Source organism: Moschus berezovskii, chromosome 6 (assembly GCF_049115385.1).
Source record: "Moschus berezovskii isolate FMDL1 chromosome 6, NW_MosBer_1.0, whole genome shotgun sequence".
Taxonomy (NCBI): Eukaryota; Metazoa; Chordata; class Mammalia; order Artiodactyla; family Moschidae; genus Moschus; species Moschus berezovskii.
The window spans coordinates 30,965,390-30,978,497 of NC_142465.1; the positions used below are offsets into that span (position 1 = coordinate 30,965,390).

The 13,108-nt window shown below is 48.7% G+C and overlaps 2 protein-coding genes across 3 annotated transcripts; both read right to left on the minus strand.

Annotated features, from left to right (window-relative positions):
• Positions 1-192: 192 nt before the first annotated feature.
• MYG1 (MYG1 exonuclease) lies at positions 193-7,544 on the minus strand. The gene is made up of 7 exons (XM_055395247.2): positions 7,121-7,544; positions 6,828-6,940; positions 4,004-4,163; positions 1,108-1,260; positions 860-982; positions 561-742; positions 193-407 (listed from the first exon to the last, which is right to left on the minus strand). Exons 1-7 carry the CDS (start codon positions 7,526-7,528, stop codon positions 209-211), a joined length of 1,338 nt encoding a protein of 445 aa, XP_055251222.2. The 5' UTR covers positions 7,529-7,544; the 3' UTR covers positions 193-208.
• Positions 7,545-7,631: 87 nt separating this feature from the next.
• PFDN5 (prefoldin subunit 5) lies at positions 7,632-11,405 on the minus strand. Of its 2 annotated transcripts, XM_055395248.1 has the most exons (6): positions 11,280-11,405; positions 10,978-11,080; positions 10,644-10,675; positions 9,199-9,273; positions 9,005-9,110; positions 7,632-7,831 (listed from the first exon to the last, which is right to left on the minus strand). In XM_055395248.1, the coding sequence occupies exons 1-6, from the start codon at positions 11,349-11,351 to the stop codon at positions 7,755-7,757; spliced, it is 465 nt and encodes a 154-aa protein (XP_055251223.1). In that variant the 5' UTR covers positions 11,352-11,405; the 3' UTR covers positions 7,632-7,754. The 2 variants fall into 2 exon arrangements, with proteins under 2 accessions (XP_055251223.1, XP_088693011.1); XM_088836885.1 differs by lacking the exons at positions 10,978-11,080; positions 11,280-11,405 and having other exon boundaries at positions 10,644-10,963.
• Positions 11,406-13,108: the final 1,703 nt, after the last annotated feature.

Below are 13,108 nucleotides of genomic sequence, written 5' to 3' on the forward strand. Positions count from 1 at the left end.
CTTTTTAGTCACTCCTTGTGAATCTGGTCGTTATTTACCCTTAAGAACTGGATAGTTTTCAAATGACTTGAAAGCAAAACTGAGAAAATACCTAGCACCAGCTCTGGCACATAATAGATGTTGCACTTTTCCCAAATTTAAGCAAGCTCCCAGAATAGTGCAGGGCAGTAATAGAACATTATTTGGTCAGTATGAGATGGAAGAAATTTTATTGGACTAGGGGATTTGGGGCAGGCGTAGGTGCTGGGCGCTGGGCCAAGGTGGCACGGGCCATGCTCAGGGCACCCTCTCGGGTACGGTGCCCACCAATGAAGCCGCTGGCATGGACAAAGATGCAGCCAGGAATTCCACTGATCTGATCCAGTACCTCATCCCGAAGACCCCGCCATGGCTCTAGCAGGGGCAGCCTGTGAGTTAGCAGAAAGAGGGAATTGGTGGGGGCAAATGGAGGTTGTGAGGAACTGGGAGAGGGGGAGCAGAGGCCTAGGTTAGTGGCTGCCTCCTCTGATGGGGTTGAAACATGCCTGAAGGGGCTGCAGGGTGGACCCCTAGACCCTCACCTGCTCTGGAACGAATGGGGCTCCTTAGGCACACATTGCACTCGCCACTGTCCAGCCTGGTCTGTGTAGATAACAAAGGCGATGGTCCCTGTGGGGGACAGTCCTGATTCCAGCTGATAGAGGTGCTCCTTCCAGGGGCAGCCACCCTTTGCTAGTTCTATTATCTCCCCACTTGGGTCCACCTGAAGAGGAAGTGGAGCCGGGACAGAAGGCTCAGGATAGCAGCATGAGCCCCAACAGGCCAGCAGCCTGGCAGCACTCACTAACCAGGGCCACAGTGCCTCCTCCCAGTCCCATACCTGGAACCTCTTCACCAGGGCCTCTTCCACCAGGGCCCGGGCTGGCAGCCAGCTGTTCTGGTAGAAATCTAGTCTCTGCAGGAACTCCTCTCGAACCAGGTCCATTGCACGCTTGAACCCAGCCTGGGAATGAGAACCATGGTGCTGGCCCGAACTTCTAACTCTGCTAAGGCTCAACAGGCCAAGCCCACTCACTTCCTCCCCTGGTTTTCACACACCTCAGTCTCTTTTCCCCAGGCCCTCCTTACCTCAGTGTCTTGGTTTGGCTGGTTCCAGGTGGGATTAAGCCGAGCAACCCTGGCGCTCAGCGTGGTGGTCAGCAGGTACTGAGGCTCTCCCTCCTCCCACTGGGAAATCCCATTGTCCACCGCATCCACTTCCTCCACGAAGTTTTCGTACATCTAAGGCAGCAGTAGGAGAAAGGCTCTGGAGGGCACTGACTATTTGCATAAAGCTTTATAGATCTCAAAATGTATGCATATACAGTCTTTAATCTTCACAAGGATCCTGCAAGGATCTCCCAACATTCCTTGGACGATGAGAGGGGGAATTGCAGAGTTCAGCAACTTCCTAAAAAGCAGAGAGCATACAGCGAGCACTAGGGCTGAATTAAGATGACCTGATTTCTGATCCAGTGCTCACTCTACTACAGCGCAAAGCCCAAGCCAAGGCCAGCATGTGTGGGGAGGGGGCTGCTGTGTTCTGAACAAGGAAGGTCTTGAGTTCCATGATGGGCTCTGTAGGGTGGATCCTCATGGCTGAGGGCAGGTAAATCTCCAGGTGGGCTGAGCAGGCTATTCACTGATCCACTTAATGAGCTACAGGAGGGTCTGGTCAAGCACACCCATCAAGTGGGAGATGAGTATTAGACATCAAGGGCTCGCATGTGGTCCTGGGGAAGCCCATGATGTACCACATGGCATCTCCTGAGCCTAAATAAATGGTAGGATGCCTCAAGAATATGGAGGCAGAAAAGGACATGGGATATCAGTATTTAATGCAAAACTGCCTTACAAAATAGGCCTACATTTAGACACATCTGTGGTATGTAGAAAAAGTGCTACTCAGGGAGAGCTGGAAAAGAAACTCCTCTGTGACCAGCACCAACTGGTCTGAACCAACCCGAGGCTCAGTTAAAACTTGGGTGTAATTTTAATATCCAAAACACAAACAGCTTGGACTTTCCTGGTGGTCCAATGACTAAGATTCTGTACTTACAATACAAAGGGCCTGGGTTCAATCCCTGGTCAGGGAACTAAGATCCCATGTGCCGCAGCCAAATAAATAAATAATGAATATTAAAAAAAAAAACCCAAAACACAAAACAGCTCATATAACTTAACGTCAAAACCAAACAACCCAACTGAAAAACAGCTGGATATTTTCCCAGAGAAGATCTACAGACGGCCAAAGCCCATCAACATTACTGATTATCAGAGAAATGCAAATTAAACCACAATTGAGGTACTACATCACACTTGTCAGAATGGCTATCATCAAAAATACCACACAAGGAACACATGTTGGTGAGGATGTGGAGAAAAGGGAACCCTGTACACTGTTGGTGGGAATGTAGATTAGTGCAGTCACTGTGGAAAACTATGGAAGTTCCTCAAGAAGTTAAAATAGAACTGTCATATGACCCAGCAATTCTACTCCTGGGTATTTATCTGAAAAAATATATATATACTAATTCAAAAAGATATATGCACCTCAATGTTCACAGCAGCATTATTTGCAATAGTGAAGGTGTGAAAGCAACCTAAGTGTCCATCACAGATGAGTGGATAAAGAAGATGTAGTATACAACAGAATATGACTTAGCCATAAAACGAAAAAAAACAATTTGCCATTTGCGACAACACGGATGGACTTGTAGGGTATTATGTTTAGTAAAATAAGGCACAGAAAGACAAATACTGTATGATATCAACTATATGTGGAATCTAAAAAATTAGTGAATATAACAAGAAACACAGGCGGAACAAATTAGTGGCTACCAATGGGAAGAGGGATGAGAGGAGGAGCAAGATGGGGTTGGGTTAAGAGGTACCAACTACTATCTGTAAAATAAATAAGCATATCCCCGGTGATCCAGTGGCTAAGACTCCAAGCTCCCAATACAGGGGGTCTGGGTTTGATCCCTGGTTGGGGAACTAGATCCCACATGCCACAACTAAGACCCAGCACAGCCAAAAAAATTAAATAAATAAACATTAAAAAAGAGAACATGCTTAAATAAGCTACAAGAAAATATTTTATGGCACATGGAATATAGCCAATATTCTATAATAACTGTAAGTGGAGTATAATCTTCAAAAATTGTGAATCTCTAAGTAGTATACCAGGAACATAATAAAACCTTGGGTATAATTTATTTCAGTTGCTAGAAACCCCTCAGCAGTAGAAAGGAAAATTGACCCAGGCAGTCTAAAACCTATTCCAGAAGCTCCAATTTAAACATTCACATTTATTCAACTGTTTTGGATCACACTAATGCTGTAGAGGAGACAGACAAGCTGAGATAGAGAACTGAACTCAATAGCCTATCTGCAAAAAACAGAGTTGACTGCAGCTGAAGTTTGATTTGTGAACTTCACAGGAGCAGGGTCAAGTAGGTGACCTCAGAATCACGGATCCAACATGCATGCCAGGGCCACTAGCTCTTGTTGCTTCCCCAACCACAGGCACCTGATGAATTGCCCACAGGGGGCGCTGGTGGAACCTGAAGAGGTTTTCATAATCAAACACTTCCCAGTTTCCCAACTCATTGTGCCTTTGAAAACAGCGGTGCCTGAGATATGCTGCCCTCCATCTTCAGGGCAGCCAGCACCTTAGTCACATGCTGCCAAACAAGCTGCCTGGTCTACTACCAAGTTGTTGAACAATTGTTTATGTGTGTCAGGGCATGCTTTACAGGTTTCAATGCCTTTCCCCATACATTTCCTCATCCATGTCTCATAACCACCCTAGAATGGAGGCAGGAGAGATTACCCATCCCCTGTGAGAAGATGGGCTTGACTGAGTGAGAGGGTGGTGGGCCAGCACAGGTCAGGAACCTTGACCTGAGCGTGGTCTTGACTGTCACTCTAGCCCACAGGGTGGAGATGCACGCTGGGGGCATCTCTGTCCTCAGGTCCCCACCTTGTCATAGAGGGTGCCCACCACGCCGTCCTCTTCGCTAGTGCCCAGCAACTGGGCCAGCAGCTTGTGCCCGAAGTGCAGATAGATGAGTCCCGCACTGCTCAGCTTGGTCTTCCACGGCTTCCCAGGGGACAGGGAGCTCATGGTCTCTGTGAAAGACCTGAGGAGCACAGGGAGGTGGGGCTGATGCCAACTGCCCCAGTTCACCCACAGCGTGTGCATGAGCAGGCACAGTGCGGTGGGGAGGCTGGGGAACACCGAGGGAGCGGGGAGAAAGCCCGGCTAGGGAGGCTTTGGCTTTTCCTCAGGGGTCGACATGGACTTGAGTTTGGAGTCCCCATGCATCCATTGGGCGTCCCTGGTGGCTCAGATGTTATTTGACAAGGATTAACTCAGTGCTTACAACATGCCCAGACTTTGTTGTAAACATTAGAGAGGAAAAAAACTAAGACTGTGTCCCTGCCTTCAAGTTTATCTTCCTAAGGTGGATGGACAGGGACACACGGACACACATGGCCACACACACACACACCCCCAGGCACGCTCACATGAACAACCAAAGAAATGCTCCAGCTAGTTATAAACTAGCTAGAAAGGGCTCAGGAGAAGAAACTTCAGGTCATTCTTGGAAGATGAATTAGTGGGTATTTGCCAGACACAAAAAGAGGGAAGGAGAAAAGGCATTGCAAGTAGAGGGAACAACATGTATAATGCCTAAGAGAAAGGTATCCATGGAACTGTAAGAAAGCAGCTTGGGATGAGGAATGAGAGGCAAAAGATAAAGCAGGAGCTGGACCAGGGCAGGCCTTGAATGTTACACTTCAGAGTTTGAAATTTATCTGTAGGTAAGGGGGAGCCACTGAGAGACTTGAAGCAGGCCAAAGCATGCCAGAAAGAGCACTGTGCCAGCCAGCATGGAGAAGAGACACAAGATCACCTGCAATGTTCCGGGTGAGTGAGGAAGGCAGGGATTTGAACAGCCTTGGGACAGAGGGTACGGAAATGGTATGATAGTTGTTAGAATAGTAGAAACCACATCTGTAATTTCTAAATACCAGTCCATCAGAATCACCAAGGAAGCTCAGTTTTTCGTTCTAATGATTTTTATTATTAAATATTAAGTAAACACAAAAATCGGAGAAGGCAATGGCACCCCACTCCAGTACTCTTGCCTGGAGAATCCCAGGGACGGGGGAGCCTGGTGGGCTGCCGTCCATGGGGTCGCACAGAGTCGGACACGACTGAAGTGACTTAGCAAACACAAAAATACCTATAAAATACTCATAAAGTATAAAGACTAATAACAATAATGTCCCAGAAAAGATTCAGTAAGAAGCAAAAATAAATAAATACTTGATGCAAACAGATAAGACATACGTGCTAAACTGTACACAAGAGCAAGCAAGGCCAGGATGAACACAAAATTCAGAATGTTGCTTACTCTTGGCGGGGTGGGGGGTGGGATGGGGAAGAGGCACACAGGTACAGGTGCTAAGATAATGGTAATGGTCTATTTCTTCGGCTGGGAGATCGGTTCATGGGTGTTCATTTTATGTTTTATATTCCAGAAATATTAAATATATTGTTTTATATATCAAATATGGCACAATTTTTTTAAAAGTATAAAAAATCATCAGGAAAAAGGAAGCAGTCAATTACGTCAAGTGTCACAAACAGGTCAGTTAAGCTGAGAGGGTTAAGGTGACAGGTCAGTCAGTTAACCCTCAACCAGCAACCCAAGTCTGGCATTGAGGTCACTGGTTCCCTATCCGCCAGCGCGAGATTGGAAAAGACCCGGCTGAAAAAAGGAATGAACTGAAAATGTGGAGCCAGGCTCAGCTCTTCTTTTGAAGAATGCCTGAGAAGTGAGGGTGAGATTAGGTCGTACACACCGGGAGCATTCCCTCTCCACATCACTTATGAAAAGTAATATATATACTTAAATAAAAAAGAGAAAGACAGGGAGGGAAGGAGAGAGGGAGAGAAACAGACTGAAAACCTCCTCATGACACCCCAGAGGTAACCTCTTTAAACAGCGTGGTGTTTAAAAGGGGGTTATGGGTTTTTTTCAGTCCCCTGTTTTCCAGATGGGAGACGCATAAGCAGAGTTTCTTTCTTCAGGTAAGCAGTAGAAACGCCAAGATACGGAGTCCCAGAGCAGGAATTGATACATTAGAAAAGGGGCAAACAGAAGGGTTTCCTGAATTGGAAAGAGGGAGTTGATTCAGGACTGAGAAACTGAGGAAGTACACGCAGGAAAAGCTCAATTTCTTTTGAAAGAGAAGAGACAGGATCACTCCCTGAGAAAGTTTGAGGAGGTGGGGACTTGAGGAGAGGGAAGAGGATTGGAGAGGTGCTGTGGATGCTGGCCTCTCCGTGGACAAGAACGATTTCCCAGCGGTAGACTGTCAGTGACACAGAAGACAACACACGCCTGAACTACCGCCGCCGACCACAATTGTGCAGGCCCAGCGGCTGAGGCAGGGTAGCCAGGGCACATGCATGGATTAACCCCTGCTGGGGTAGTCAGTGGGGTAATGATAAGGCTGGTGGGAGAAAAGCCTGACTGAGCCAAAAAAGGAAGTGAATCCGGAGGGGCCCCGGCGTGACCAAGGGAGGCCAAGGCAGATACGAGGCCTCAGGGAAGCACAAAGCCAACTAGATGGGTGCAGAGTAGATGGAGCACTGGAAGCATGGGAGACAGTAGTCCCATGGGACTCGAGGTTGAGGCGGTTCCCTTCGCTGACAAGAACCACGGCAGTGCCCTGGGGAACTGAGGAGAGTTGAAGTCAAGAAAATTAAAGAAATGGTAGTGAGTACTTACCTCTGGTGATGGTCATATCGATGTCTCTGAGGGTCGTACTCGCCACCCACGTCTACCACGATGTCACAAGCAGCCAGTTTCTCGGGGTCTCGGGTCCGCACAATCTCTGCATCCTGCAGGGGACACAGGAGGTGAGGGGGTTGCCAGGGTTGCACGGGTAGGGGATTAATGTTGGGCTTCCAAGGAGCAGAGGAAGGGAGAGGGCTGCTCTGGCGGGACACCTTTAGGAGGATGCGGTCCACCCCGGAGATTTGGCAGCAGCCCCCGGGTCAGTTTCCGCGGCCTGTACCTACCCGGTACTCCGGCAGGAGGCGCAGCAACGCGCACGCCAGCGCCTCATCGCAGTGGAAGGTGCCGTTGTGCGTCCCGATTCGGGGCGGGGCCATGAGGTGGCTGCGGGGTCGTTTGGAAGGTGGGACGGGCTCCAGGCTGAGCTTGAGATGCGGGCTCCGGAGGGGTGGCGGCGGCGGGAACAGCACAGGCAGGAAACAGCGCAGGAAGCGGTGGCCCATGCAGCTTTCCCCACGAGGAGTCAGTAAGGGCGCCGACCCGGAAGGGGAAGAGCCTGCGCAGTCCCACTTCCGGTTGCCAGCTGTTCCTATGGCAACGGGCCGCGCAGAGAGGGCCTGCCGCCCAGCGTTGAATTTTGACTCCAGTTCCTCGCAGATTTCCAAGTGGAGCCCCCAAGATGAGCACTGCATCACTCCTGCTTATCAGGCTCTGGACAAGGGCACACCCTCTCACCACCGCCCTCCCACCTCCTCACCAGTCCCTTGCCTAATGCAAGAAAAGATCACCACTCTGCCCAGCTGGCTCATTTATTAGCATAAACACAGACCCTCTCCTTCCCCCATTCCAGGAAACCACGTCCACAAAGTCCCAGGCCCCAGAAGCAGACACCCTCTGCCCCATTTCTGAAATAAGCTCTCAGGCCTTGGCGGTAGCCTGAGCTGCTCCCAGGGTTGTGAGCTGCTGAATCTTCTGGCTCATCATCTCCATGACAGCTGTGGAATGAAAGAAGCGTCAGACCCTGGGCAGGAGCTAAAGGGGAGAGCCCAGAGTTAAGGAATATTGACAGGTAGACTACTACAGTTAATTAACTTTCAACACAGAGATTCACTGTAGAGGACAAACACAACACCAATTTAGAATCTAAATTGTCAATAATATGAGATGTGAAAGTCGCTCAGTCGTGTCTGACTTTTGGCAACACCATGGACAGGAGCCTATCAGGCTCCTCTGTCCATGGGGATTCTCCAGGCAAGAATATTGGAGTGGGTTGCCATTTCCTTCTCCAAGGGCTCTTCCCAACCCAAGGATCGAACCCAGGTCTCCCGTATTGCAGGTGGATTCTTTACTGTCTGAGCTCATATGAGAATAATATGAGAACCACTGGGATATAAAAATGAACAAAATACAGTTTCAAATGAGTCACAAATACGCAGAAAATAATAACGTGGAAAAGATGTTTGCCTTTAGAACAGTGGTTCTTAATCCCGACTATATATCACACAGGGAGCTTTAAAAAAACACTGTTCTCTGGAATCTCACCCTACTGATTCACAGTTGATCCTTGAACAATACCCGTTTGAACTGTGTGGGTCCACTTACATGTTTTTTTTCCTCCAGTACTAAATACTATAGTACGACATGATCTACAATTGATTGAATCTGCAAACTTGAAACCAAGGATACAGAGGGGCGGACTATAAATTATATGAAGATTTTCTTCCACTTCACCAAGGTTTGGCACCCCTAACTCCCACATTGTTCAAGGGTCAACTGTAGTTGGTTTGGAGTCGCCCAAGTTTTCTTTTTAAACTATCTGGGTGATTCTAATATGCAGCCAGGGCTACAACTGCTAGTAGTTGGCTAGTTACGGCTATATTTCTTTGCTGTGTGTTCATAGTACATGCACCTGCTCTCTCATTCCATCCCCATTAAATAGGAACTCAAACATAAAAGCACATGATTTCCTTTCTCTAAATTTCTCAAGCACCAAAGGCAGTGGGTATGTGAGACACAGAATCTAAGGAGTAATGCATCAAGATACCAGAAAGAAAACCCCAGTTTTAATCCAGCAAAGGGGATACTCTCTCCCATGGTTCACACTGCAATCCGAGTTTGTTATTACGGAGGCAGAAAGGGTCTGAAGAGGTGTCCAAGGCCAAGCTTACCCTGTTTCATGGTATGCTTCTCCTGCAGAGCTGGCTGGATTTTTTCCATTTGCTTGGTAAGAAAGTCTATCTTCCTCTTGAAGAAGTCCTTGGCATCCTCAGCTGTCTGCAAGGTCAGAGTGAATGAGAGGTAACCCGTTTTGCACACTAGCTCTCCCCCTCAGAGATGCATTCTTATGGTCCCTTCCACTCACCTTCTCTACATAGTAGCCAGTTCCCACATCGATAAGCACATGTTCCACATCATGTAGCTTCCCGGGGACATACATCTGAGAAGTAAGGATTAAGGGAAAACCAGCCCAGTATGGCAAGCCACTCCAGTACTTTTGCCTGGAAAATCCCATGGATGGAGGAGCCTGGTAGGCTGCAGTCCGTGGGGTCGCTAAGGGCCAGACATGACTGAGCGACTTCACTTTCACTTTCACACATTGGAGAGGGAAATGGCAACCCACTCCAGTGTTCTTGCCTGGAGAATCCCAGGAATGGGGGAGCCTGGTGGGCTTCTGTCTATGGGGTCACACAGAGTCGGACACGACTGAAGTGACTTAGCAGCAGCAGCCCAGTATGAGTCATGATTCCCTGTCAGCTAGTTCAGCTTGACCTCCCAACACCCTCCTTTTCTAAAAAGGAGGCAGGAATTCCCTGGAGGTCCAGTGGCTAGGAGTCACTGCTTTCACTGCTGGGGCTTGGGTTCAATCCCTAGTAGGGGAACTAAGACCCCACAAGCCATGGGAAGGAGTAAAAAAAAAAGTAAACAAAAATTTAAAAGGAATAAGCTACAAGGCACATCTGAAGGCCTACAAACTCCACATGAGGAGAGACAGGGAAGCTGGTTCCTAATGGAGAAAAATCACATGTGCTGATCTTGTTCTGATCCCATCTGCCATCCTGCAAGCAGTTCTTGTAATTCTTACCATTATTCCTTCCAGAAAGACTAGATATTAGAGCAATTAGAATGATTGATAGATCATTAGAATGACAGAACAGGATGATTTTTTCCTGCTGCTGTTGAGTAATAGAGTGAAAAGCCAGCCTCACTTTCTCTTTAACACTCCCAGACATGAATTAGCTAATTCCTGATGGATTTAATGCTGATTATTTAAGTAATCCCTACTACGCTGCTATTCCTGTTTCCTTTTCAGTCTGTCCATTCTCAGGTAGTTTATGGGTGCCCTATTGCCATAACCTGCTCACTCAAGTAAAACATTCAACAGGTAAGACACAATCCAGGTTTCTCAGTGACAACAGTTAGGAATAAGAGCCATAATTAAACTGAAATTGAGGATTAATAACAGAACCAACCCCTTTGCTTCCAAATCCTCTATTCTTCTATTGCTTATGTTTTCTAAGTTATAGTAAAAACGTAAACCACCAGTTCTACCTCCCTACTAGGTTATATCCTCAAAGAGCAAAGGGAAATAGGCACGCCTTAATTCTAAATACATACACCTGGGTGCTCACCAAGCATTAATTAGTCGCTGGCCTTAGGTTAGACAGCAGAGCTAAAATTGCGTTAACAGCAGTCTCAGAATCATCTAGGCACTCTGGAAAAATCAAAATCTCCCGCCCTTTTTTGAAGGTTGTTAGGTGTGAGGGAGAAAACGAGAGGGCAGGGAAGAGGTTCCTGCGGAAAGGATACAGAACTCGTCAGTGGGACAAGTAATTCTTTCCCTGTGAAAGCAATTAAGACAAACATGTGGGGAACGTTGGCAGCTCCAACTTTTAAAGGGAGTTTCAAAACGGCGCGGCGCCCGAAAACTATACGAAAAGGACGAAAATAGGGGCACCAGGAGCAGAAAAATATCCTGGACATTTCAACTCTAGATAAGCAACATGCAATGGGCTCCTGCAGCGGTATACAATACGTCATGGGCTGCTCTCTCGTCTCAGGTAAGGAAACCGGATTAGGAGGCGGGAAGAGAGAAGCCGGCTCGCCTCATCTGCCAGGTCCCCTTCGCACGCCTACCCCGTACCCTCGTTGTTTTTCTTCAGCACGTTCAGACAGTCCTTGGCTTCCACATACTTGGTCTGAACCACCTTGAGCTGGGCGATGGACGTGGACAGGAACTCCACTTCCTACAGAGAACAGGAACGAGGGTCAGGGTGGCGGGAAAAGCGGGCACGGCCAGGGCAGGGGCGGGTCCTGGGACGGGGCGCGGGTTTCGCCTGGGAAGGGAATTCTGCCCAAGAGGGGAGGAGTGGGGGGCAAGGAAGCACGCGCTGCGGGGGAAGGGAAGTGAGGCGGAAAAGCGGTGCTTTCGGAGCCCGTCCCCACCTGGTCCAGTTGGTTCTTGAGCATTTCTAGCTGCGGCAGACTCAGCTCGGTGATGTTAACCGACTGCGCCATGTTGGGAAGGAGGGCTTAAGAAGCGGAAACCCGCCGGGAGCGCAACGCTCTAGCCGTCCTCTGCGTATCTCTATGGCTACGCCTGGAGGCCTCGCCGCGCGTCTCTATGGTCCTTCAACCCGAGTAGCGGGAAGCGGCGGGGCGAGGGGGCGGGATGTTCTGCGTGACTCCCCTTGGAATAGAAAGGGCTGCGGCGTTTTCTTTTCACAAAATATCCCAAGCCTCGCATAATCAAGTTCTAATGAACAGGATTCTTATGCTCAAGAAACTTAATCTTACTCAGGCCTTGGGACTTCTTTGGGGTCCAGTGGTTAAGAATCCGCCTGCCAATGCAAGAGAAACGGGTTCCATCCCTGGTGCGGGAAGATCCTACATGCCAAGGATCAACAAAGCCCCTTGTGCAGCCCCCTCAAGGGGCAGCTACTGAAGCCTGGGCGCCTAGAGCCTGTGCTCCGTAACAAGAGAAGCCACCGAAATAAGCTCACACACCCACTATTAAGCGTAGCCCCCAATCCCTGCCACTAGAGAAAACCCGCGCAGCAACGAAGACCCAGCACAGACGCACAGATACACCATAACCACAGCGGTGGTATAAACCTGGTGACAACAGGCAAGAAAGAAGCCCTGGAATTTCAAGGAGCAAGGGATGGGGCGGGGGACAGTAGCATTATGAAAGGGATGCTTCGCGCAGATGAAGCCAGAGTCTGGTGGTTGAGAGAACAGGAAGGAGGCACGTTATGAACCAGAGTACAGCAGTAGCTTTATTAATCAACAGTGTTTTACCATGTGCTAGAAGTGAAGGGTCGGAGAAGGCAATGGCAAGCCACTCCAGTACTCTTGCCTAGAAAATCCCATGGATGGAGGAGCCTGGTAGGCTGCAGTCCGTGGGGTCGCTATGGGTCGGACACGACTGAGCGACTTCACTTTCACTTTTCACTTTCACACATTGGAGAAGGAAATGGCAACCCACTCCAGTGTTCTTGCCTGGAGAATCCCAGGGATGGGGGAGCCTGGTGGGCTTCCGTCTATGGGGTCACACAGAGTCGGACACGACTGAAGTGACTTAGCAGCAGCAGCAGCAGAAGTGAAGGGTACATGAGTGTAAGATGCATAGTTCTGAGTTTATCAATCTAGTTGGGGAGAGGAAAACCATACATAAATAGCAAAACTTCCCAATGTGTGTGTGTGTGTTTTAGTTGTTCAGTCGTGTCCAACTCTTTGCCATCCTATGGACTGTAGTCCTCTAAGGCTCTGTTAGGGTCCGGAGTCGCCCTTCCCTCAAAGGAACAGAGGACACTCACGATAATGCAAGACACACAGCGAGGTTTATTTCTAGCTAGCCGGGGTCCAACTCGCTGTGTGTCTTGCATTATCGTGAGTGTCCTCTGTTCCTTTGAGGGAAGGGCGACTCTGGACCCTAACAGCTCCTCCAGGCAAGAATACTGGAGTGGGTTGCCATTTCCTTCTCTGGGGGAATCTTCCAGGCCCAGGGATTGAATCCAGGTCTCCTTCATTGCAGGCAGATTCTTTACCATCTGAGCTACAGCAGCTCTCCAGAACCTGCTGCTAAAGTGCATGGCACTGACAAGTGTAATAGCTGAATGTGGGGGATGGACAATATCCACTTAGGAGGGGGCAGAGCAACTAAGGCAGTAAAGCTAATGTCATTCCCAGGATACGAGAGGCAGAAAGTCAAGATAGATATGAGTGTGCCTGGCCAAGACATTCTCAATGGATCTATCTCTACCTTTCCTTGG